Source organism: Cygnus olor, chromosome 2 (assembly GCF_009769625.2).
Source record: "Cygnus olor isolate bCygOlo1 chromosome 2, bCygOlo1.pri.v2, whole genome shotgun sequence".
In the NCBI taxonomy this organism is placed as follows: Eukaryota; Metazoa; Chordata; class Aves; order Anseriformes; family Anatidae; genus Cygnus; species Cygnus olor.
This window is the reverse complement of record NC_049170.1, coordinates 146065802-146092976: the sequence shown is the minus strand read 5'-3', so window position 1 is coordinate 146092976 and position 27175 is coordinate 146065802. Positions and strand designations below refer to the sequence as shown.

Here is a 27175-nt window from a genome sequence, read left to right as displayed (position 1 = left end):
TTCTCCTGATGAGAAAATGAGAATGGTGTTTAATCTCACTGCTAATATTAATAATGTTAGCTATTATTAGAAACGAGCTCCTTCGGAAGTGGTTTACACACATCCTTGTTCAGATGGAGGTACAAAAGCAAGGCTCTCTGAATGATGGGGAAGCTGAAGGTTACCAACAATAGCTCACTCTTGGTGGCTTTTTTCCTCCTGCACTTCTGTGTTTTAAGTCCGCAGGAAAGCTGAGACCCAGTCCAGTCTCTGTTCTCAGGATTGTGCTACCTGTTACTAGGACAGTCTTTTTTTATCTCAGTCCTTTAGTACATAACCAAGCATTTGCCCAAAAGGGTAAGTGCTTGGATGTGGAAAGTACGTCGCACAAAAGGTTATAAATGATTAAATTGTCATACAAGTCATGTCCAGTAGGGATTTTACTGGCTACTTGAAAACATCTGTTGAATGCACGTGGAGGTCATGTGTTTTAAGACACTATCAAACAGTACGTGTATTCCAGTTGCGTTGAGCAGGTTATGAAGGACTTTGCAAAGGATCATTTGGTGGTGAAAACCAGCATGCTCTGCCCTATTCCACTAGTTTTTGAAGGCCAAATAGGTAAGGGTGACTTTCTTGCAGTTTCTCTTCAGCTTCAAAATCGTAATAGTTTTGCACAGTTTGATTGAAAATATTGATTAATAAAATTGGCTGCTGCTGCTGCTTGTGGCTGTCATCTTTAAATCTTTTAATGGGAAACTGCTGGAAGTTGATGCTTAAGAGTAAACCTGCTTGCAAATGCACTGCTAGTTCAATAAACACTCTAATAATTCAACAATGGCAGTTTACTAATACACAGAATATATACGTATTGCTCGTATGGTGAAATATAAGCGTAAGGCTCTGGTATATCAAGTAGAAAGCCTTGAAACTGTGCCTGCCTTTACTATTTCTGTGTGTGCTCTACAGGAGCGTGTTCATCAGCTCTCACCCTAAAAATGAGGGTTGTGTATTGAATTCATTAAAAATAATGAGTCTAAACTGTGGTGGCAGTTCAGAAAAGTTACCTAAAATGCTAAATTTTCAGCTTTCGAAAGATTAGAGCCCTGCGAATCTTGTGAAATAGGAGAAATAATGCACTAAGTAGTGCTGGTGAAACGCTCTGTCCCACTTGTAACTAGTAGGATTTGGGCCGTTTATCTTATTACAGCCCTCTCGCTGCCTCCTAACAGCGTGGTAATAACATCTAATGCCCTGCTGCTCGCACGATTGAAATCCTGGGGCTGTGTTAGAGAAATGTTTCTACAAGAAAGTTATTCTGCAGTGCCCGTGGCCCCGGTGGTTTCCATGGAAATGAGGCTGGATCCACGTACTGTGAAATTTGTTATGAAACTTTGCATTGCAGAGGAACGCCTTACACTAGCGTGTGAACAGGGCGATGGAGAGTTTGAATGCGCAGATGTAATGGTGCATTTTTACTGATGTTGAGGCAATAATTAAAGTGTACTAATGGCCTGTGCATAAGCACGGGGATGGTCGTTAACCCGCACCATTGTGCAGTCAAAAAAGATAGATGAAAATGTGGCGGGACAAAGAAGTCAGGAAGAGGCTGGTCTATTAATTAAAAGATGCCTTGATTTACATTTGGTATTTTTGTTTCTACTATTATAGTAGATAATACTATACTATTATTTTCTCCACTGTCTAATGACTGTCTCATTTGGTGTGTTGCAGTTTAACTTCCTCCCCTTGCAGGAACAAGCAGCTCACTTGCACGTAAGTGAATGACTTAAACAGCTCTTTTGTGGTGCCTACAAGACATTAGCTGATTGACTCAAGTTCCTGAGAGAGCTGAAAAAAGGCACATCATGTGACAAACTGACAAGCCTCTACCCAGCGATCTCCCCTTCTCATGTTGTATTTGTACAGAAGCAGACTTCGTGTCTGTACTATTTCAGTTCAAGCCAAATTCCACCTACCTGTTTATGTCAGTAGCAATTTTTTTTTCATTTTACGTTTTAGATATTTACCAGATTTACTTCTAGATGCTAACTAACGTTTTGTTTCATGTTATACGTCTGGTTTTGAATAGAATCACTTTTTTTATGATTCGAAGCAGCTTTTTTTTATAGGCTGTATAGTCTTAAATCCCTACAGTTTCTGAAGAGTGAGTAGCTGAATGAGAAGCTAACACGTGTGAGCAGCGGGTGGGTGTGCTGCCAGTAAGTGGGTGTCAGTTCACCTGGCAGTGCCTGCAGTGAGCCTGACTTGCTCTGTGTGGCCACCACCTTCGGAAGGCTGGAGGTGGGAAGGTGCAGGCAGGCTGTACCTGCTGTAGAGGAAGACCTGGTTTTGTTGGGGTGCGTTTCCCCTCTTGCTTGCAGGGAAGTTCCCGAGCTCCTGTACTGCAGCAGTTTGGAATTAGTTCCTGCTAAATGGAGAAATAAAACAACTATAAGAGGGGATGCTTATTAGGTGTTTTATTTGGGGCATTGCCTGGTAGTAGTTGAACCTTGTGGTCTTCAGTGAATGTGTGTGCTGGTTTTACCCAGCTGGGCAGCTGAACTCCACCATAGTTGACCTCTCACTGCCCCTCCTCCGACAAAGAAGAGGAGAAGAAAGTATGCTGGAAATAAAAAAAAAAAAAAAAGTCTCATGGGTTGAGATAAGGATAATTTATTTAAATGGGAAAGGAAGAGGGAGAAAACAAGCAAAGGTCATGTGGAAACCCAAAAATATAATTCTCTACTTCCTATCAAAGAGTGATGTTCGTCCCTGAAGCAGGGCCTTAATACACACAGCAGTTGTTTGGGAGGACAGACGGTTTCATAACGAGAGCCTCCTCTCTCTTTCCCTGTTCCCACCTTTTATTGTTGAGTGTGACACCACATGGCATGGAATATCCCTTTGGTTGGGTTAGGTCAGCTGCCCTGGCGATGTCCCCTCCCCACCTCTTGCCCACCCCCAGCCTGCTGGCTCTGGGGGGGGCTGGAGGAGGGAGTCCTGATGCGGTGCCAGCACTGCTCAGCAGCAGACACAACCCTGGTGTGATACCACTGCTGTTCTAGCTACAAGTGCAGAGCACAGCACTGTATGGGCTGCTGCTGGGAAAGTTAATATCCCAGCCCGACCTAGTGCAATGTGTTGCTGAGAGGTTTTTAATCTGTGGCTGTGGCGGTTTTACTCGGGTGGGCGGCCGAGCTCCACCACAACCGCTCTCTCACTCCCCCTCCTCAAAGAGGAACGGGGAGAAAATACGATGAAAAGGGCTCAAGGGTTGAGATAAGGACAGGGAGATCGCACAGTAATTATCATGATGGCCAAAACAGACTTAGCATAGGGAGATAGTAAGATTTATTGCCTATTACTAACAAGCTAGAGAAGTGAGAAACAAAGGAAAGAAACCAAAAGCACCTTCCCCTCCAACCACCCTCTTCCACCTCCTCCCCCCCCGAGTGGCGCAGGGGAATGGGGGTTATGTTCACAGTCTATAGCACTGATTCTCTGCTGCTCCTTCTTGGTCACTCTCGTCCCCTGTGCTGTGGGGTCCCTCCCACGGGATGCAGTCCTTGCTGAACTGATCCGGCGTGGGCTGCCCACAGGCAGCAGCTCTTCAAGAACTGCTCCAGATATGGGTCCGTACCACGGGGTCCATCCCTCAGGAGCAAACTGCTCCAACCTGGATCCCCCACGGGCAGCAGCTCCTGCCAGGTCACCTGCTCCTGCGTGGTCTCCTCTCCACGGGCTGCAGGTCTGGCCCGGAATCTGCTCCAGCAGGGGTCTTCCACAGGCCGCAGCCTCTGTCAGTGCAGGTCCACCTGCTTCACCGTGGTCTCCTCCACGGGCTGCAGCGTGGAATCCTGCTCCACCGTGGTACTCCATGGGCTGCAGGGGGACAGCCTGCTTCACCATGGTCCTCACCACAGGCCACAGGGGACTTCTGCTCCGGCGCCTGGAGCACCTCTCCCCCTCCTTCTTCACTGACCTTGGCACCTGCAAGGCTGTTCCTCACTCCTCTCACTTTCCCAGCTGCTGTGTGGCTCAGTGTTTTTTTTCCCTGTCTTACATATGCTCTCACAGAGGCACAAAACAACATCACTTACTGGCTCAGCTCTGGTCAGCAGTGGGGCCCTTACCTAACATGGGGCAGCTTCTAGATCCTTCTCACAGAAGCCACCCCTATGGCCCCCTGCTACCAAAACTTTGCCACGTAAACCCACTACAGTGGCACAAACTCCTTACAGCATGTACAGAAAGTGAAAAAAAAAAACAAACACAGAACGCCGACTTTTTCTAGACTGAGCTTCAGGGTAATAAGATACAATTTTCCATCTATGCCCCAGGAAGTTCACATAACCAGTTAATGCAGAGGAAGGAGTGATAATGTCCTTGAACTGCCGCTGCCTTTGGGTTGTGCTTTGATTCAGCCACTTACTGAGAAAGGGGCAAGGTATATTGTTCTCACTTAATGCTGTGTATGGATGTATTTGCCTTTTTTCTCCTGTTGAGGGAGAAATAAAAGAAAAACAAACAAGTGAAAACAAACCCCACAGCATACAAACCCACAGGAAAGTGTTGTAGAGGCTTAAAGCGCTATATGAGGCAGGAGATGATACGGGAAGTCATCTAGATTCCTTGGGTGCCCTATAATTCCATGGTGCTATGGTTCATAAACGAAGCAGAAGTGACTCAGAATAACTGATGTCAAATCAATAATCCATTATGATTTAGGTAGTTTTCTTCGGCCCAATGTGTGGATTATTCCGAAGGTGTACTCCTTTTTGAAGACTACTGATGCCCTTCTGTAGTTAAATCTTCTGAGATCTTGAGGTTTATAAACTAAGCAGGTGATGTGGTACCAACCGCTGTAACAATGCGCCCAGGGAATAAAAAGTTTTGGATACTCTTCATACGTTTCCTAGTACCCAGAAATATTCAAACAGTACAGGAACATTTAAGGTATTTTTTCAAAACCTACAGTTCAAGATCCAGTATTTTTCCATCCAGTTTCCCATCAGATGACTTGGCGCTGAGGACCTGTGTGAGGCAAAACCTACAGAGTTCTGTGATTCATAATTTTAGTATGAAAACACACACGGTATCCTCTGCTTGAGGGCCGCCTCTGATCAACGCGCATTGTTTGTAGCAGCTGAATTCAGGCTCAGCTCCAGGAAACTTCCAGTCTCACATCAAAAAGGAGATTTTGATATTTGCACCTGACTGCGATGGTTTGAAATGGCATGCATGGCTTTGCTCTGCCTCCTGTGGAATTACTGGTTTCAAGCACCAAGTTTCTGTCAAGTTCAGAAATGAGGCTTTAACATCTGGTATTTATTAGCTGCTGAGTGACAGAAAATGCAAGTTGACAATTCCAAGAATTGCATTTTCAAAGGCTTTGTAAATGTTGGTATTAAGGCTTTAGTCAGTTAAGATAAGGGTAAAATGTGGGCTTTTTGAGTCCTTCGATCCAAAGGACAGCTATTATGCTTCACTGTACAGAACAGCGAGGGTTGATCTCATTATATCTGAACTTGTTGCTGAACAGCAATTCAGAAATAATTTTGTTTTAAAGCTACCTTGGTTTTCAGGTCTGCTAAGTCTTGTCCTTTTGGTCTTAGATTTTGTACGGTCTATTCAGATAATTTTCATTTTATTTTTTGCTTCTTCTGAGTTAAAATTGTGGTCTAACTGTTGTAGGAGCTTTTTATTCCGACATTAAGATGGCGGAGTGGGTGGTTTCCAATGTTTCATGTTGGAAATGCTGAAAAAAATCTGCACTATAGAATAAGGTAATTAAAAAAAATAATCAAAAACTCTGCAAGTGGTCTAGAATATGCACTTAAGTGAATTCAAGGTTTGATTGTCAATACAAATCAACACATTTTTCAACATTATTATGTGGAAAATTTAGTTTCATCTCACCTTGAGTTCACCTGATGGCAGTACTTTGTAGCAGCAACCTCATGTTGTGAAGATTCATGTACAGCAACTAAAAGGTCAGGACATCAACCTGTTGAGTCGTGCTTTTGACATGGTGTGTCCATGCCTTCTAGGAAAAGTCTGTGTGGACTGCACAGATTAAGTTAGTTTTTGGTGTATGCACATAAAGATCTGTCACCTTAACCATCCAGAGGAGGGTAGTATGTGTGTTAGACATGTACTTTTTTTAACTTTTAGCCATTGCAGTGGTATACTTAATTTCTTCGAAGTTTTTCTCCTGGCAGGAAAGTTGTGAGACTTTGTTACTGTCTTATCAAGCAGTGCTACAGCCAGGAGACTAATCAGCTCAAGGCAAGTTTCAGCTTGGTCACCTTCCAGAACTTGTATTTTGTAAGTGTAGGATAAGCGCTCACATAGCCTGGGTAAAAGCCTCATGGAGCTCTTCAAAAATGATAATGCTGCCCGTGTTTCACTGTATCTTCCTCTAGTTTTCTCTTTATACTCACCCCCTGAACCCTCCAGGTCTTTGTTAAAGACAATGTCATTCCGTGCTTACCTGAGGACTTTCAGAACTGCTTAATTAAACTTCATTTCTGAGTAGCTAATTGGTTTCAGCAAAACGCGGATTGTGGATTTGCTTTTGGTGTGGTGTGTACTGAAAAAGCAGGCAGGGCCACGAAGCTAGGGTTACGTACAACTTGGTATGTCTCCATTTGGACATTATTTAACACATCAATTAACTCTTTTCCAGAGGTGTTATAAATTCATTTAACAGGTGTTAGGTAGGTGTCTAAATTTTAGCTTCACAGCATCACAAACATCTTTGAGTTTAGGACAGTTGAAACTCAACTGCATGAGTTGTTAGTTTTGTTAGTTCAGACCTATCCATTTACAAAAATACCTTGATATTTTTGCTCTCTTGAATTTTTCTAGACTAGGAGTTTAAGTCAAATTGCCATTCCTCTTTTGTACTGTTTAAGTGTAAAGGTCTGTGGTTTGAGGTTTAAGAATTACCATGGGGAAGGCTGCAGGATAGAATGTGATAGAATGCATTCAAAGTAACTCAGCCACTATTAGCAATAAAACCTTGCACGGCTTTTTTTTGCCAGGCTAAATGCTGATTGCAGTTTCCCTAGCGTTAAATGTTGAGAGGATTGACATGTTGTGGGACCATCTGTACTTGATGACCACCTCAGTTATGGTTGATTTGAAAACAGCTAAGTAATAAATAGTTATTTACACTCTCTTGCCATCCCCTTCCCAGATACTGGCAACTGGTGCTAGTGGTTGTGCTGATAAAGCTTTCTTGGGTGGGAAACACTGTTAAGCACTCAAGAAGGTTTAAATACTTGATTTAAGAATGTAAATCAGCTTGTTTCATCATGTGTCCAGAAGCTCTGTTTTGATTGATTTCATAAAATGGTGCTTAGGGATGTGGTTTAGTGGGTGACATTGGTAGTTGGATAATGGTTGGACCAGATGATCTTGGAGGTCTTTTTCAACCCTAATGATTTTATGATCACCAAGTCCAACTGTTAACTTAGCACTGCCAGGTCTACCACTAAACCATGTCCTTCAGCACCGCATCCACACGTCTTTTGAAGATCTCCAAGGATGGTAACCCAGCTAATTCCCTGGGCAGCCTGTTCCAGTGCCTCACAACCCTTTCAGTGAAGAAATTTGTCCTAATATCCAACCTAACCCTCCCCTGGTGCAACTCGAGGCCATTTCCTATAGTCCTATCTCTTGTTGTGTATTTGTAAGGCAAAGCACAGCAGAGGTATTGGGAATCTGAAAGTTGCCACATCGAATCCATGTATCGACCTTCAGCACTTTGATTTGGTGTTTTCTCTTTTTGGAGAAATGCAAAGATGGGCATCTTAGCATATTTGTCATTACAACTGAAGGTTCCTAGGATCTCCACAAGAGTTTAGGATGTTTTGGTTGACAGTTCGTGTTATAGTAATTTCTGTATTAAGATACAAACTTCTGAAATTAATAGCTGTGTTATCGGATTATATCCAAAGTTAAAATTTGGCATCATACAGCTAAAATATGCGTCTTTAAGTGTTTTAATAGTTTCAGAGGTTTTTTTCTGTTGTATGACTTCATTTTTAATGGTTGAGCAGTGCTTTGAAGATTAGAAGCGCTGCTGAATTGCAAGCATGTTTCTTTGGTTAATTAAGGATTAATGACTTAAAATCTGTCAAGTTGGCTGCTCCAAGTGATTGAGTTGCTTTGGTATTTTTGAAGACTAACTTTATAAGGCAGGGAGGACTTTGGAATATTATTTAGTAGTTACTTGTATAACCTCTTCTAAAGAGCCAGTGTATGCCTAAATATTTCTTACATGCTAATTGCATTTGCTGAGTTGTGCACGTGATTGACTTGCATGTTCAGAGGTATCAGTTGAATTTTTAAAATATATGTATTTTCATAATAAGTCAAAGTAATTGATGTGTTTTTTACTTGAGTACGTAGCCGTTCCTGGTTGGCCCTGCACGTACTGTAGCTGCGATGCAATGACAGTAAGAGATGTGGCTTGGTTGCTGTTCGTTTCGTGTGGCCGTGGCAAAGCAGTGGTGGGTCTAAGGGTATTTAAAACAGATTGTACAAAGAGGCAGCGTGTCTTACTGGATGAATATATATAAATAGTATTTGGAAAGTGACTCAGCATTGGATGAGTGATGGCTGATACTGGTGTTCACTTGGACTTCTTTGGGATATTTGTGTCATTTGGAAGAACTGATTTGTAGTTCAGTGTGTTGTATTACTTAGCGCACTTCTTTTCAGACCAGTCAAACCGTTCTGTTTCTGTTCTGATGCTTTATAAGCATAACATCTTTTTGGGAGATATCTAGGTACGAGTTAGCATTCTTTGAGGTTGACTCAGTTTGAGGCATTTGTTTGTGCAGTCAGATCGTGGCATTGCTGCTTGTACAGTGATCAGCTCTGGGTTAGCAAACTTTGCATTTGGAGGGCTGTTCTTATGACTGAAACATTTCAGTGCATGTTTCCACATCGGTCATATGGTAGTATTTTAATGGCAGGTTTTTCAATCCAAGTTTAAGAGCATGCTCTACTAAAGGCTTGTGTGTTATGTGCTAACTGAAACTCTCCAGAACAAAGAGCAAAATGAAAACAAGGATGATGTGTCATCGGGTGCGTTTCTCAGACTTCACGATCATTTATCGTTTCATAAATGATTTCAGTAGCTAATGTGTTTTCCAGGGCAGTCATAAACCGTAACTTCTGCAGCTTGTTAACGGGTGTGAAATCCAGAGAAGTGAGCTCATGAGCTACTTTTTTGCTACCTTTCGTAGACTCCTTTAGAAAACAACCCTGTAAGTGAGCCTAATTTGGGGTCTGTATCTGCCTGGATGAGTCTAAATTGGGGTCTGTATCTCTGCTGTGGTCTTCAGGTTGAAGATGGAAAACTGCTGACTTAGGTAACAGCTTTATTGTGTATGGGAGCACTTGGTTAGCGTTTGAATGCCTGGTTTTATCTTCCTGAAAAATCATTGATACTCGGTGACAGCCCACACGCTTTTAATTTGCTGCTGCTTTCTGTGAGCAATTATTATCAGAAATGCTGTGATAAAATTGACATCATATAATGCTTCTGGAGCAGAATCAGTGGGAAAACAGGAATTATAGTAATGGGGCCAGTCAATGCGCACAGAGAACTCGAGAATTAATGAAGAGAAAATCAGTGGAAAACATGAAGCTTACAGGGTTATAAAGATATTGAAAATAGTTATTCAGTAAATAGAGAGCATGCTATGTTGTAATTAATTAATAGTCTAGTTATGGATTATATTTTGTTATGGATTCCTTGACCGTGGAAGACCGAGCTTGTGGCAAATATAAGGTATTTGGTTAGCTAAGGTTTCTTAGCTAATCTATACTAAATACAAATTGAGTATTTTTTATATGTCAGCTCAGTGATAGAAGGCATTTGGTAGGTTGAGATAATTTAGCTCTTGTTTGCTGCTCTTTTTTTCAGTGTTTTTAAATTCTGTTTCACTTCCAATTTTGCCCCAAGAAGGAAATCTATTTGTAAAGGATTTTTTCTAATCACTTTTGATCTTCCATTTAACCCATGCCGTGGTGCTCTAGTTCATTAAGGGTGTTTTTAAAATTGTGATGTAGTTATGCTAAACAACTAAGTAAAAAGCTTGAGAAAAATATATAGGGACAAATATATATTCCTGATAAGTAAATATGAACTCTCCCCATCAGTAAATACCACTATTTGCACGAAATCTGTTCTCAAATTGATTGAGCTGAAGCCCATTATATGAGGGGGTTTACCAATGGACATTATAGCAGTAGTATAACAACAATGTGGTCATCAGACATTTTCTGGTGTGTTTTGCTTGGATGGATTAGGATATAATGAAATAAAATCCACTTGTGCTGGACCAAGTATAAGTTTATGTTTTCAAGTCCGTTTTTTGTGGTTAGTGTATCTTATCTTGTTCTAGTTCTTGTTAAACAAAATTTTACTCGTGTAAAGCATTTCTAGCAAATGACTGTTTTGGAGTGATGATTGTTCATACTGGTCCAATTTACAGTATCATCTCCTGGGAATCATTCGAGTTCAAATTTAGGGAAGGAAGTGAGAAATACATTATTAAAAATATAAGTAATTTGTGTTCCTATTTTCTTTTATCATTCATTATTAAATATCCTATAAAATGCACAGTTTACCAAATACAAATTACTTGAGCATCTGAAGTAAAATTGCAATAAGATGTAATTTGAAAACATGCGTTTTCTGCCTTTTAAAAATTTCCTACCAGTTTCTACATAATTAATATCAAGGTGTTTTGGTGGTGTTTCTTGTGCAGTGTTTCCCTCAGGAGGGAGCTTATTGCCCCTGCAAGCAGCTTTTAACAGATACAGCAAGAAAGTAAAGTTCAACCCCCCCAAAAATCAATATTTCATTTTAGAAGGTGTTTCAGAAAATTGGTTTAGAACTGCATTTTGACTGTTCATTTAATGGTCTTTTAAATTCCTCTGTAATTTTAGAATGGCTGTTTTTTAACCTGTATTGAAGTTGCTGCTATTTTAGCCAGTAGCTTACTTGGTATGCAGCTCCAATTTACGCAACACTTAAGACTTTCTATTTGGAATTTAAAAATTGTTGGTGGAAAAAATGGTTACATATTATGATTTTCTTGTCTTTGTGTTTTTAGGTTGTGTTAAAGATCATTAAACATTACCAGGAAGAAGGACAGGGGAACGAAGTGGTCCAGGGAGTGCTGCTGGGTCTTGTGGTGGATGACAGACTTGAAATCACAAATTGCTTCCCTTTTCCTCAGCATACAGAAGATGATGCAGACTTTGATGAAGGTAATGGTTACAGTTTTGCAAAACTTGAGGTAAAAAAAAATTCACATGTGCAAAATAACAATTTCTTTTTCTTCAGCAACTAGAAGCTTGTATGCGATCAGTGTTTTTGTCTGACTTGAGATATAAATTTCAAATCCCATCCTACATGTCCAGCTGCAGTATAAGGAAATTGATAGTGCTACTGTATTATATACACGCACACAAATTTTAGGGTAAGACTGTCACACAGGAAATCACATTAGTTTCCAGTATAGAATTTTCAGGCTTTACATCTTTTTATGGAAATATCTGCGTGTTTATGGATTTATTTGTATGTATTAAGTACTCACTGAAAGCCTGGAGAGCAGGGTTTGGTAAGTTTAAGAAGCACTGGTTAAAATCTGTGTGATTTTTGCTTCTCCAAGTGACCTAGAAGTAGCATCAGTGGTTTACATCTGGCTCAGTGTTTCCCTGCTGGCCCAGCAATGTTTTCTTATTGTCAAAGTAAGTTGATATAGTTGACTTGACAGAGAATGATATAAAATTTATAAAGTAAATTTCAGAGGCTTACAATTCTAATCTTTGTGTGTGCATATCTAATGATACTAAGTAGAAATGCTTCTTTGTTAGAGCTTAGACAGTTTGACTTCAAGAGTAACTAAAGAGGCAATATAATCAAAAGTAGTTGTGGTTGGAAGCTTGATTCTATCTAATTTTGGTAACTCAGTTTGAGCAAGATTACTTAATTTTTAAGTATAAACTGCTTTTTCTTGCTTGTAATAAGATTATATATTATTAAATTAATATCTTATTTCAAAAGAATCCGAGACTCTACCTTTAAAACAGAGATTGTTTTAAAACCTGCAGCTTGGTAAGGTTTGTTAGCTGTATATTGCTTTTGTTGTGAGATTGTACAACTCACAACTTCAAGAATAACAAAACAAGGAAATATTAATTGTTCTAGAGTAATATGTTGCAAGAGTCAGAACTATATTAAAGCCTAAAAGATGTTTTAAAGATTATTTCTCTCTTCTCCAAGTCTTTGAAGAGCTATAGTAAGCTAAATTTTTAATTGCAGACTGTGCTTCAGTTTTTTTCCTGAAGGAAAAAAAAAGGCTGAATTGTTTCCGTGTAGCTGATAGATGAGCAAGGAGTAAAATAATTAGTTTCTGAGATGGATTAATCTCACCATAAGATGACTGCCATACTGGAAACTGCCTGTGATCTTGCATGCAAGGTTCAGCTGTTGGAAAAAAAAAAAGTGACTCTCATTACCAGTCTTTCTCTTCTCAACAATTAGGACTTGATGATCTTGGAGGTCTTTTCCAACCTAAGTGATTCTATGATCGTGTAAGTAGGCAATGATCCTGGCATAAAGTAAAGTGCAAAAGGCAGTGCTCGTGGAGCTTCCCTCACCTGGATGCCTTAGCTTGGCAGACCTCTGTTCCCATGCTACAGGCACAGGGAAGAAAAGCAGACTCGAGCCAGCATAGGAAATGCAGCTATTGCAGTAATGCTGATACATGTGTCTTGACAGCGGTAGGGAATTTGCAGCCACATCCGTGGGGCTTGCCTGTGCTGAACCCTATAAGGGTACAGAGAAATTCTCTGCCTAGTTGGTAAAATACTTAAACAGACCTTACCATCACTGTTGTTCAATCTGCATTCCCTTTACTTAGGGCCTGTTCAGCCCTTTGGCCCATGTATTAGAGTCTGGGGAAGATGAAAACCAAAAGAAAATGGTTCTTGAGGTAACCAGTTGAGCATTTAGTTCCTTTTTAGCCTCAATATAGTTGTCTTCTGTCTTGCCAATGTGGAAAAACAGTGATGTTTTGTAAATATGCCTTGTTTGTTTTCCCTGAAGCTATGTTTTCTTATTCAAGCATCCTGCCAGATCAAAAGATTCTTTTTTTTAGGTGCAAATTTCCTAGCAGGAAAATCTCTTGTTATCTGCCAGAACCTTGAAATTCAGGATGTTCAAATCCAAACCAAACAAGCACCTCCCTCCCCTCAAGACTTGTAAGTTAAATCAGTGCCACGACAGGCTTTATATGTCTGCACAAATTTAGGGCCAGAGATACCAAGGGAAAGAAGAAGAATCCTTGCACTTAAGTGCCCCATCACCCAGGAAGGTGCTCAACTTTTTATTCTCTCCAGTCTGAATAATGTTATATTGCCCTTCCCTCTTGCTTAGTGTATCTTCTGAATTTTCTCTTTTCCTTTATCTAAGATATTGGAATAGAAACAATCCTATTGAGCATATGTTTCTGGGCCTGAGAAACACGTGTCTTGGCAGTCTTCAGCCGTACTTGATCTTGCATTAATGCAGGGACTGTAGCATAGGTTGAAGGGCTGTGTTACCCCAGCTGACCTCCTGCAGGAGGAGCAATGAGGGTGCAGGTATGTGTTGGCAAACTCCTAATCTTCTATGGTGAGAACTGAATTAATGCATCAAAATTTTTCTTCTGTGTCATTCTGCAGGAGCTCTAGGAATGTATCACCTGAAAAATACTCATTTACCTTTTGGTCTTGAGGTGATCATTGTTAGGAGTATGAACCTTGCACACGAGAGGGTGATACTTGAGCAAACAAATTGTTGAGTATTTGGCAAGAGACATTAAAGCTAATGATTTGTTTTTTAAACTGAGGAAACCTAATATAAAGCACATTTATGAGGGTGCTAAGAAAATGCCCTTAACTTAAACTTGAAATAGGTACTTAAATATAAAATATTTAAGAATCAGTTGGAAGAAGATGGCTGTTACTAACAACAGTTAGAAATCTATTTCTTCAAATATGTTTTTCAAAAATGGTGCCATTTTGTCTTTTATGGCTAATACCTGAGCTGATACTAAGTTTTGACTATTTGCCTCAACAAAATTCCTTCAAAAATGAAATTTTGGATTTAAAAAAAACAACAAAACAACCACTTTTGGTGTAAGAAGATTCTGCAGAGCAGCTTGGACTGATTCTGGAAACTGCAGAAAACAGGAGAGGGTTTTTTTTTTGGCTTTATTTCTTATTATAAATATGGAAGGGTTGTCTAACACTTATGAATCCACAGGTATTTCTCATCGTAGAAAGTTTCTCTTGTAGTGTCATCTTCCTGAGATTCTTTTTTAAAAAGTATAATTTTTTTTGCTAGATTTTTCTGTCAGGGAAGTCTTAAACACTTACAATGGCCTGCTGTAGCATAATATTTTTCAGTGAGACTTTCAGCCCAACAACCTGTGTTAGAAAGCTGTATGTGAAGTTCAGTTGATGATGTGTGAACTAATGGAGGAAAATTGCAGAACTGGTCTATGTTGTTGAGTGCTCAGCAAAATATGCTTCAGCACAAAGTTTTTCGTATTTTGGGGCTGTACTCTAGACTCCTGTTCAGCCATTTACTTTCAAATAATTTTTTGCTGATTCCTAACGTGCTTAAATGCTCACAGGTATTGAAATGATTTCTCAAAACAGAGATCTCTTAAGCTTGAAAAGATACATACGTTTATGTGATTTCCCCCTCCCTGATTCAACTGTTTAGAGAACATCAGATTTCTGCTCTAATTTTTGGTGAAAGCACTTCAGTGAAATGATGCAGTACCCAAGCACGTCTTTGTGATTCTTTAGTTTTCTGAGAACTACTTTCACTTTAGGGCACTTGAAAGCTTTTGTCTGAGTGAAGTTCTGCTTTTCTTTCAGTTAAGGTCTACACAAAAGGTATAATGCATGAGAGATTTATTTCTTAGGAAGAAAATACATACTATTCTTGACTACAAATTGTGTCTCTAAGGGGCATGTTATGTTCAGTCAATGTTATTAACTCTTGCTTTTCATGCAAGGAATATAAATTTTCTTTAAACAGGAAGAAGAGCTACTTAATGAATAGCATTGAACAGGAAAATGATGTAGCATACATCTTGTAATTCACTATAAATTTTTAGACATTATTTTGATAAGGTAGTTTGAAACAGATTTTATTTCAACCTGATACATTTTACTACCTTAATTTATCTTAACTTTTAAAGGAAGTGCTATGGTAATTGTGCCAATAGCAACTTCGAGACAGTTGTATAATTATAAATCAAAAAAGTTCTAGAAGGTTATAAATTTTTTCTCATTTTATAACTATACAAGGTTTTCATCATAGTCCTTGTGAAATGCCATAGATGAAAAGGTAATGCCTTCTCCACTCCCATGATTACATCCTTACCTGAGAAGGCTAATTTTGTTTGTCAGTTTTCATAGTAGAAGTATGTAAAGATTCTAATACTTGTATTCATCTGGTCTGTGCTGTAGGTTGTATTTAGTTGTATCATCACTCTGTAACAACTAAAAATAATATAGTGAGTGTTTTGTGGAAATGTTGCACTATTTCCTTTTTATGGCTTTTATTTAGCCTCAAATGAATACAGTTGCATATAGAGAAACGTGTATCTCCCATACAGAGTTTTTTTCAGGGTTTTTAATCAGACAATGGTATCAGCAGTTTATACTGCTGAGCCTTACCTCCAGTGTTGCCAGCGCAGTGACCTGCAATAACGTGATCCTTGTGGAAGCAGAGGACTTTACATAGCTAAAAGAAACATGGCTTTAGAAAAGCTAATTTAAGATAAAATGATGGACTGAATGGGTGCTTCTGAATTGTTGCCTACTATGGTGAGACTGAAGTAAGTGTTCTCTGTATTAAGGTCCTTCCTGCCTTGTTGGAGGACTTGTGCTTGATGTTTTATTTCTTGAAGTTAAGCCCGTGGTTTGATACTATAGGGACTTCAAGATGAAAGCGGTGAGAGTTCTTACACTTTCCAGAGTACTCTGTCAGTGTGCAGGTATGGTGGTGTTCGGTGGACTGGCCCAGGTTTTTAAAAACAGTCTTAACAAAAAAAAAGGCTACCATTTTCTAAGGTTGTATTTTTTACTCAGTTAATAGTGTAGCTCCACAAACAGTTTTGTGAGTACAGTTGAAGAGGTAGTATGAACCGCTAAGCTGCTTGAAACCTCCATATTGTCAAGCCAGAATCTCCCAAACAGTACGTGTATACCTATAGGGACCTGATGGGTGATGTGAAGGATGATTTCTTTTGCAACTAATCCTGTAAAACTCCTCATGTCGTTAAGTCATAGCCAGCTAGCTGTGTTGATCCTTTCTGTAAAGGCTTCAGTCAAGGCTAGATTTTGTCAGTTTTATTTGTGAAAACAACTTCTGGTTATTCCCATTTTAAATCTAATAGTATTACTCAAAGAAAATATCGTTGTGGACTGACTTTTTGTCTTGTGTCTGTCCTTATTGGCAGGACCGAACTTGAACATGCCATAGCTGTTCTGAATAGGCAGGTATAACTTAGCAGACAAAATTTCTGCATGTAGGTATAACAGTTGGCCAAAATAGAAAGGGTCATTCCTATTTTTCCTTTTATTATAAGAAAAGAGAACGATTATAAAAAACAGAAATCCATGACTGAATATATGAAATTTAAATGTTATTTTACTAGAGTCAGGACAGATGACCCCAAAGCTCCTAAATCACATTTGTTCTGGTTCTGTTTGTCTGTTTACCTCAATTCTTCAACCATGTTTTTCTGTAAGTACCAATAGTATTTGTGAAGAAAGCTACACCAGGTAAACATTGAATTTTCAGTTACTAAGAGCTGGCAAAGGCACATCAAGTTTGCACATGCATTTATGAACGTTCAGTTTGTGCTCTATGTAAAAAGGATGTTTGAACTGCAAGTTAGAATTTTTTTCTTTATTATTTGGATGTACAGAACCATGAAGTGGTTTGTGGGCTTGGTGAGGATTGGTGAGGAGCGGAGGGCGATTATGACAGAAGGTGGAGGGCCGCTTGACGGACGAGGGGCCGGTGTTGTTGCACGCTCCCTGCCTGAGGGGAGCCGCCGCCAGGGGGCGCTGCGAGCCCGCCTCGTGTCGGGGCCGTGGCCGAAGGGGCTGTAGCGGGGCGGCCGCCCCTTCCCTTCCCTTCTCTTCCCTTCCCCTCCTTTCTCTCCCTTTTCCTTCCCCTCCTTTCCCTTCCTCCCCCTTCCCTTCCTTTCCCTTTCCCGTGCGCCCCCGCGGAGGTGCCCGCTGAGGAGAGCGGTCGCCCCCCGGGGCCTCCGCCGCCTTCCCCGCTGCTGGGGCTGTGTCCCCTGAGACGGGGCCGTTCTTGGGCTTGCTCCCCAAAACGCTGTGTTCGTCGCCCTTCTGGGGCTGCAAATTGATTCTTTTAAACTGTTTTATACTTCAGCAGCACATAAATCCTTCTGTTCAACATCTAACTTTGTATCAAAACACAGAAATCATTTCGTTCTTTAAAGCGACGGTTGTTAAAATTATATTTCAATCCGCTTCCATTAAGATCTCCCTGCAAAAGGAGGCAGTGCAATTTTGCCTTTAAACACAGACGTGCCATGCTATCCTTTATCTGATTTTACACAAACATACTGCGTGACACTTTTTCTTGAGTGAGTTTAAACATGCGAACCTTTCGGCTGCCGACATCCTGACAGCTTCAGTCAGTTTGTTTGATTTCTGCAAGCCACATACGTGGTGGATATTATTACCACCCCTAAAAAACTTCTAGCTGCTTGTAGTTACGCTGAAACTTACTGAAAATTATGCTTTCGAATGCTCATTTGGTAGTCCTAAAAAGGAGGTTAGAGAAGCATCTCTTTTAAGCGAATAATTTGTTAGTAGCTTGCTGCAGGCAGCTGTCTTTTAGCAGCACTAAAATGAGCTGGAAGATTTGTATCCACCTAAATTCTGCGTTCAAGTATTTCTCTACATGCAAGTTTTGAACTTGAAGTCAAAAGATTTTTCTTCATGCTTTGTTTGCTCTTAACCGTGTTCTTTATTTATAGTCACAATATACAATTGTTTAGTTTGCTAGACGGATATTTCATATAGCTTCAACACTTGCAGGAATACAGTAATTTTGATGTAGTCAGCAATATGAAAGCCCAATTTCTCTTTCTTATTCTCTTCAATTTAGATAAAATACTGCAAATAACTTAATCTGAATTTGATTTTTCTTGCTAATAGGCTCAACTCTGACTAAAGAAATCAAATTGTACAGAAGAGTATAAGCAAATAAGAAAGTATATTTAGATTTTTAATATATATTTTTTAATTTCAGGTATTAGTTTATGAATTTTATGTTAGTCATATGAAAATATTCAGCCTTATGCTCCTTGTTTGTTGGGAGAGAAAAAATGTACAGGTTATTTTCCCTGAGTATTCAGAAGGTTTTTTCAACTCCTTTTTGGTGAATTACAAAGAGTCTGAAGGTTATTTGATTTTTACAAATTCATTTAATGTATTAGTTGTTCAGTTTTGTGTATATACAAACTTAATATGAAAACATCATATATTCTTCCAAACTTCAGATCACCCAGATACAAATGACCTCATGTTTATATTTTATCATTAATTTGTTGAAATACTGTGGTAAAGGATATCTACTGTGTTAGTTTCTACTGAAAGCAGAGTCCCGGCTAATTCTTGTAGCTGCTTTAGTACAGATCCATTTATGAAACAATATTACTCTGAACATATGGCAAAGGTGAAACTTGCTAGTTTTTTTTTTTTTTTTTCTTACCAAGCATTTGAATTTTGCTGTACCATGAAAAAGAAGTCTGGATATAGCCATTTGTTTTTTAGGAGAAGATTTTTTTCAGGCAGTTGCTAGAACGTATAGACATCCTGGCAGACCAGCTTGTATTCAACTATCAAGCAGAGGTAGGCGCCTTCCTGGGTGCCAAAAAGTTAGGAAAGCAGCAGTTTTAGGCTACATGTTTGTTTGGTGGAAACAGAGCTTCATCTGGAAGGACACCCAGACTATGTGAAGACAGCGGTGTCCATTGTGGTAAAACTTTCTGCTTCATCTGTGATTATGAATCTTTGGTCTTAGACAACGCGCTCCAGGAGTGGAAATTTCCATTCAGTTTGCCTGCCTGGATTGCTCTATATCTACTTTGTGCATGGTTTGTTTTGGTCCTTTCTTAAGAGATTGATTTTTTTTCACGGTCCCTGTGTTCCCATGTGCCTTTGGCTGGTTATTTTGACTCTCAGCTCATTTGTTCTTTTGGTAACACTTCTCCCAGTGTGTCTGGACCAAAAGGAAGAGAATGGTCTTTTAACACCTTCTTGCCTCTTTCCATTCCCCCCTCCCTTTCCTTTTCTGCTAATGCAAGTATTTAGCCATTTCCTTCCCCAAAGAATGCTGTAATAAACTTGAGGGAGCTGAAGAAAAGCACAGCAAATGGCACAAACCCCACGTGCCAGGTTCTTATTCCAAGAGTTAAAATAAAGGAAATACAGATAGTTCTTTGAGCAACCATTCAAGGCAAGAAATCTTGGTTAAAAAATAATGAAAATGGGTTGAAATAATTATTAGTAGTAAATATAAAACAAATTTTTTTTTTTTTAGGTATCTTCACAATCAGATGCATTTTCTGTTTTGTGGCCAGGCACTAGTGCTGATGTTCTTAAGTTACTACCTAAAATAGATGCTTTCTCCTGAAAACAAGAGTGTTGTTTGGGACATAATTTGCATAATACAAAAAATTGGAGAAACACATTGAACAGCGAATTTCTTGCAAAAATTGCATGTAACTTTTGCATGAAACTTTTTTTTTTTTTTTTTGATCTGAGAGTTGCTTCTTGCAACAGCTTAAACTGGCAGCGGTCCCTCCAGGCAGGTAGGCACGCAGCGATGCTTCCCTCTCCTGCTCTCAGGGGCTGGCGGGTGACGGTGGGTGGCTGTGCTTTGAACCCCGCGGGTGCTGAGAGGTTGCCAAATGGTGAGGCTAGGAACAGCACTCAGGTGTGAACAGAAACAACGTGAATCCCTCCAGTTTGGGGGCTGTCAGAATAGTAGCTTTTTATATGCATTTCATTATTCTATAACTTTTTTTCCCTGAGGAATATACTTTTTATCTTGCATTGCAACAGAGTTATCATAATTTTTTAAAGATCAGCAAGGATGTTTTAGTGAGCAGGAAATGGCATCAGAAGAGTTGTTCTTTCTTGGTTAATAATGTTTTATGGATTTTCCACAACTGCATAATCTAGAAAAATTAAGTAGTGTTATTCTTTTGTAGAAAAAAACAGTAATCATATGTTGTCAAGGTATAAACTGCATTAAACCCAAGTCATGCCTTTTTTTTTGTGTATAGTGTTTGTATTTATTTTATTAATAGACTAAGACGTGTTACTGGCCCAAGGTTCAGTACCAAATCTTGAATTGAATCCTTGAGCAATAGACTTGGTTGAAATCCGTCTTCCTAACAGGAAACCTGCTGACGCACTGGACTTGAAAAGAAATCGATTCAAAGATTACTAAATGTAAATGATTTCCTAGAGAAATATCAGCCTTTGATAGAAAGGAGAAAAATCCTCAGAGCATAGATTTATATTTTATCATTATTTGTGATTAATAAATTCTATTAAATCCAGTGGTGCAATCAAAAATATGGAGGAAACTGGAAGAGCTCAAATGAGCAAATCTTTTTGCTGTAGTCTGGTGAGTCAATATGCAGAATCTTTATAATGGCAAAATCGGGGAAGTAAAAACTTTAAAAACTGTACTGAGAATGACCTGGGGGTGCATAGCTGCAGATGTAATAGTTAATGTTAAATGTATATAACTTCTCATCAGCTGTACGTACAAAATTATCCTTATTGGAGATAAGATTGTTCCTGCCCATCAAACATAAAGACATTTGCTTTATTTTGGTTTGTGGTGTATTGGTTGAGAAGTTTCTATAGTATGCAGCTTGTCTTTTGTTTCAGTGTTTGCTGAATACAGAGTTTGATTTCTTTTATTGGATTACATGCCTGAGTTCAGCATAAATTCATGCAGTAGAAAAATCCACATTAAAATAGATTGTTTACTCTTCAGTAAAATACTCGTACGTTTTGTAGGTCTAGTATGATATCCTCAGTGCAGATATTTATAGGCGACATGCAGCATTGTGGAGCTTTATTCAATAAGAAATGGAAAGATTTGTTAAAACTTTTTTTTAGGGAAAAAAAAAGGCATGTTCTTTGTGTGATATATTTAGGTCATAAGGGACATCTGCTAAGGATAATTTTTTAACACTTGCTAACAATCCTAATATAATATGGCCTATTCATCAGTCATATTGTTCCTGACTTGGCTGGTGTGGATTTTAGTGATTCCCGATGTGCATTCAGACTCTCTTAATTGCTAGTTTCTTGCTGTTCTATCTTATTGTTTTGGAGGACAATGCATAAATGGGCGCAGAATAATCAAAATGGTTTCCCTGGCCATATTAGGCACCTAACAGAGAGATATTTACTGTGTGTGTGTGTGTGTGTTTGGTTTGCAAGTGGAAGTCTTACAGAAACAAAGTAAATCTTAATGTGGAAATAAAGCAACAGATTTGAATGCTCTCTTCATTCAGTCTGTGTGTGTATATATATATAAATAAGTAACTCCTGATATATCTTGGAGCTTTTATAGCCTACGTTTATGCAGGAGAGAAATTAGAGAGGTAAGGTAGGGAGACAGAACAGACACTGAACTTCGGGATTTTAGGGTTCTTGATACCTGTTATATTGTGCCAGTTCAGTGCCTTTGATTTAGAAGGGAAAGCTGGTTCGGAGATCTTTGTGCTGTAACTGAGATCTAATCTTACATTTGCATGAAGCCAGAATTGCACTCAGCTGCGAGGCATTTGACTTCTGAAGAGGTGCATGTAATATTCCTCCAACTTGCACGCGCAAGACAAATAGTGAGATGGGCAACGCAAAGCTGAGTTGTTTGGGGGGAGGTTATGGAAGGCTTCTGTGTTTTGGGTTTAATATCAGTGAAACAGGAAAAGCGACCAGCTGAAAGACTGGCAAAATTCCTGAAAGGTACTTGCAATTTGACTTCCCCAGGTAAATGGAAATAGATCTTCCCACCATGTTTTTTTGTGCAGAAATCTTGATTTTTAGTGGTTTGCATTCTCTGTACTTCGGATTTATCTACTGATAAAGTAATATCTGATGCTTTAGGATAATCATTCTAATCATTGAGTGTTTTATCTTAATCCAGATTTTGTAACTCTCAACTGTTTGTGATAGTGCAGGAACAAAAGTAGAAATCAGGGCTTTTACAGCAAGCTGGGAGAAGCTCTCTTTACAGCTTGCTTCAGGTGTTGAATCTCTTTTTAAGTCTTACCCCTCTGATTTTGGGAGGAAACAAAAGGACTTCATTTGCTAGATTTGTCACGCTCATTTTTAATCGGTTGTCTTAGCCAAGCACAACAGGTCATCTTTTAAAATCCCACATAGCTGCAAAACGTGCAAGTACTTTTTTATAGTTCCTTAGGTGATTTTAGTTCTGCTTTAACAAGACATGTTTAATAAAATTGGTTTGGGCTATTAAAGTAGTAACAGCGATCGGGAATAAATCAGCTTGTGACTGTTCAGTCACTTGCTGAGTATACTTGAAAGACCATGGTGTAGGCAAATGTTGATTTTATCCGAGTCGAAATCTTTAGCTACATAGCTTAATTAAATAATTTTACCAGACTTGATAGTTATTCTCTGTATGAAATAGTTTAAAATTTGATTCATCTATGCGCTGTTGATTAAAAACAGTTTGGTAAAAGCTTCGTGTAAACTGCTTTAGTTAAAGTATGCTTTATGCTTAAGCCGTGCGTTTCACAGAGCTGCTGATTTTCTGTGGCTGCAGTCGGGGAGAAAGGAGTGAGGGAAGACGGTTTGAAAAGGAAATTGAAGACGCTGTTGTAAGAATGCAGTTTGGACACTGGGTGCCACTCCTGGTACACACAGAGGCTCGAAAGCCTTCCTCGTACAGTGAAACAACGAGCACTCTTAAAAATGGAGGTCTTTTTTGCTCATAAAATTCTGAAGGTCTCCGTCCTCTGAGCCAAGTGGTTCATCTGGTTGGAAAAACATATTCTTCAGTCCTACGAGGAGTAAGTAAAGCTTACAAGGGCAAGGCTTTTTTAATTTCTTCTGTCATCATGCTGGGGATGATTTTCTGGACTTGATGTCTTGCTATCTAGTTACATAGCTTCCATCATGTGCAAGAAAGACAAGATTACAGCACCAGGCGTTCAGGAACAGGGGAACTAGACCAAATACAACAATTCTCCTCAGAAATAGGAAAGTAATTTGGAAGTAAAGTAGGAATGAAATGCCTCCCTCAAATTTTATCATCTTTGTGTTATTTTTCTCATAGGCTTATTGCTGTTAAAAGAGTACAGTGTTAAAAATCATGAGGTGGTACGCTGCTGGTGGAAAACTGCATTGAAGGAGACCGTTAAGGATGGGTTAGGGGTTGATCAGCTTACAGAACCTAGAATTGGGCATATAAAGGTCGTTTTCAGTAAGCACCAAGTGCTAAAGGTAAGAGGAGTGCTGAGGAGTGGGAGCGAGGAGAAGCGTGCAGATGTAAACTGGAAGAAGGTTACAGCTCCCGTCCTGAAAGCTGTGGAGCTCAAGCTGGGAAGCGCAGCGTGATTAATGCCTTACTGTGCTCGTGCCCGGAGGCATCTGCTGGCTCCGGGTGTCCTGAACGTTGTACAAACACATACGTGCTCAAACTGTTTAGAAATGACACGGGAGTGGAGGTGGCCAGGTCTCCTGGTGGAATACTGGCCTGTCTGTAACTGGCTCATTCGGAAACAGAAATTTCAGTGGTATTGACAGGTAAATGGGGGGTTTAGAAGGCTAAATGGCACAGCATTTTAAAAAATGTTAGACTTCTAAACCCGATTTCCATGCTAAAATTTTACCCGCTGTCTTGTTTGAAAAGGAATTGAAATAGTGGGTCAGAAATTAAAATGTGCATGGAGGGGGGGCGGGGAGGAAAGCAAGACACTACTTGAAATAATGAATTGCAGGGTGAGGGATGAGGGAGTTCTTTGTAAAATTTTACTTTGATACAATTATGCAGAATTAAAAGCAAAAAGTCCCTCCATCCTCAAATGTAGAAATTTGAGCTTTTGGTTTCGCTTTTCAAAATGACATTTGAAAACGGGCTCGTGTTACTTAGTGCTTCGGTCTGTGCTGTTTGAACCTTCCAAGCCACTTTTCTTGTAATGATGTTCCAAGTGAAAAGTTAGTCGATGTATTTGGATGCATAAAGCACAGAGCTAAAAATGAATAAATTTCAGATTGTCCCATTTCTTTTGTGTGCTTGCTGTCAGAGGTTATACTCCTCCTGTTCAAAACCTTAAAAAAAAAAAAAAAAGAAAAAATACCAAGTGTTTTAAATGAAACTTACAAGTTAAGTCTCACAGGTGCCATTATTTTTTTGGGACTTCCTAGGACAAGCACACTGGCTCGTCAAAAACTATGGCAAACGTGAGTCATTTGGTACGTCTTTTGGAATTAGCTTAGTTTTATGTAGATAGTGAATAATACAAAGCCACATCGGTTTCTGTAATTTTGCCAACTGTGGCAAAAAGCCTGACTTTTAAAATAAGTCTTTTTTTGAGACCTTCTTATCGAAAGACGCCAGATACATAATCAGAGCCAGAAATGAAGGAATTGGCAGCAAACCTTGTGTTGACACCTGGAAATCTAATAAATGGACCAATTGAAATTAGGAATAGGGTGGGTGATAAGCTGGAGCCACCAGGCTTTTATGGCCTACTTGATGCTTTGCTCACAACTTTATTTGGAGTTGTCCATTTATATTGTCAATGTTCCTTGTTGCTGCTGTGATTTCAATTTTAATCTCACACAAAAGGAAGAAGGATTAGAAAAAGCAAGACGCTACTCAGATCAGAAATTGGGGTGGAAAGATGCTAGTTCAATGTGCCCACCTCAGAACAAAGGCACCTGTTGGATAAAACTTGGGATCGGAAAGTGGAGCGGCAGATGACTTTCAGCCGGGCCACATCTGCATGGTGCCATGAAGAGCATCCTAACAAGCCCTCAGAGCTCGCGTGGGCTGAGAGCAGACGGGAGTTCACATCTCCTGGATGGTTGTGCTGCCATCTGGGTGGAGGGCTTAGCCTGGCCAGCCGTAGCGGTGTTTTTGTGTTGGCACGCTGCAGGGCGCATTCCTTAGGGGCTGGGGTGACCAACAAGTGTCGCTGCAGGGCTTCAGCTCGAGGCAGCCGTTGTGCAGCTCCCCGTCATGCTGAGGGTCCTGGTCCAGCTTTTGGTTCCCAGGTCTGCACTCCGTGTGATGCAGGCCTGATCCTTGTGCTTTCCCTATGTTTATTTATATGTCTAACATGAAGGAAAGGATCCTTAAATCCATTTGGTAACAAATTCACAAAAACCGATCCAGTTTCCCAACTTGAATATGGGAAATACCTGTCGTTATCCTTTCTCTTAAAATGTTTTTTTTTTTTTGATGTAGTTTTAGGGAGATAAAATAAAACCTTCACTATGCACTAAACACCTAGATGGCTGTAACTTTCTGAGGCTTCGCTGACTGGCAGAGCTCTGAGAACCACCTTGTCTGATAGCATCTGTGTATTTGGTAGTGGATACTGAAGCATATTATTCAGACTCAAACTCAGCAAGAAAAGTAGCATTGTTAATCAGGTACTCAGCACTGTTACTAAAAAAAGGCTAAGAGGATGCTATGTTTAATGCTAAGGATGACGATAATTCTCAACTGGGATTTGGTTCGTTTCTCTTGGGTCTTTAGGATCTTTGCAGCAGACAGTGAAAGGACATTTGATTGGCTCCAGTAAGGAAAAGGTTTCTACAAAAGGAAAAAAAAAAAGATTTTGCATGTCCAAGATGGCAACAAAAAAAAGCAGTGGGTTTAATTTTTGTCAAGGGAGGGGTAGGGGAGTCACCAGGAGGAATGCTGTAAGGACAGTGCAACACGACGGCGGGGTTGAAGGAGGTGGGTAGGGGTGAGTTAGCCAAACCCTCGCCAGAAATAACAGTTAGTCGTACCAAAATGGGACAAAACGGGGTATCAAACGACTTGCAGCTCTGTCCCTATGATTTTTCTATTCTATTCTATTTATCCTGAAATTGAAAGATCTTAAATTACTTTCAAACTACTCAAATCTATGCGTTTTAACATCTGTAATGTGATCAGCTTGTGTGGTAATCTTTTCCATACCCTCCCACCCCTGTGTGCTCCTCTTCCTTTGTACAGCAAGTGATGGGAATGTAGCTCGATTTCACTGAAAATATTTGGTGTCGTGAAATGGAAAACTGTACTTAGTGTGAAAGTTTCTCAAGCTATATTTCAGGTTATCTCTGAATAATACAAAGGAATAATGCTTCACTTTTTATTTGGCGTTTTGCTCAATTGTACACATTGCAGGGTTTTCCCTTTTGACACAGAGGAATGCAGTTGATGCAGACATGTAAATAGCGTATAATGTCCTACTGACTTCGAGATACAGTACATGAGAAAATAATGGGTCATTTGGGGAGGATTATTCTAGCATGCGTGGGGGAAATATGGTAAATTCTCCCCCCTTACTAAAAAAAAAAAGATTCTGTATTGTTTTTCTGTTGCCTGTTTGCATAGAAAAGTTAAATCTGTATGTATTTTTCCTGTAAAATATTTCTTCATTATCATGTTTAGTAATTTGAATGTAAAACTCAAGTTCATTAAATATAGCAACTGTTTCACTAATCCATGTTTTTTCTTTCAGAGCAAGTTTAGTTTTGAGGCTAATTTTTAAATTATTTTGAGTGTCAAATTTTGCATTCAATGCTGCAGCCCCAGCATTTTCAGCTTATATACGTGCAGTGTGTACATACATCCAGCTTGTTTATTTCCTTTCTCCTTTCTTTAGAAATTCATGTCTTTACTGTAGTTTGACTTGCTTGCAAGGCTTCAGCAAATCTCTTTCAACACGTGTCCACGGAAGGCGCTGGGCTGGCTCGGATGGCCCTAGATCCTCTTGCCTATGCTTCGCAAGTGCTGCAGGTGGCGCGGGCGGCAGATCCCAGGTAAACCTGGGGAGGTCCA

At 39.6% G+C, this 27175-nt stretch overlaps 1 protein-coding gene across 1 annotated transcript in view; it reads left to right on the top strand.

Moving 5' to 3' along the window:
- Window positions 1–27175, top strand: part of EIF3H (eukaryotic translation initiation factor 3 subunit H) — an 85354-nt gene that overhangs the window by 10984 nt on the left and 47195 nt on the right. The window contains exon 2 of the mRNA XM_040546928.1: window positions 11121–11277. Within this exon, the coding sequence (XP_040402862.1) occupies window positions 11121–11277 (157 nt within the window). The remainder of the gene's footprint in view (window positions 1–11120; window positions 11278–27175) is intronic.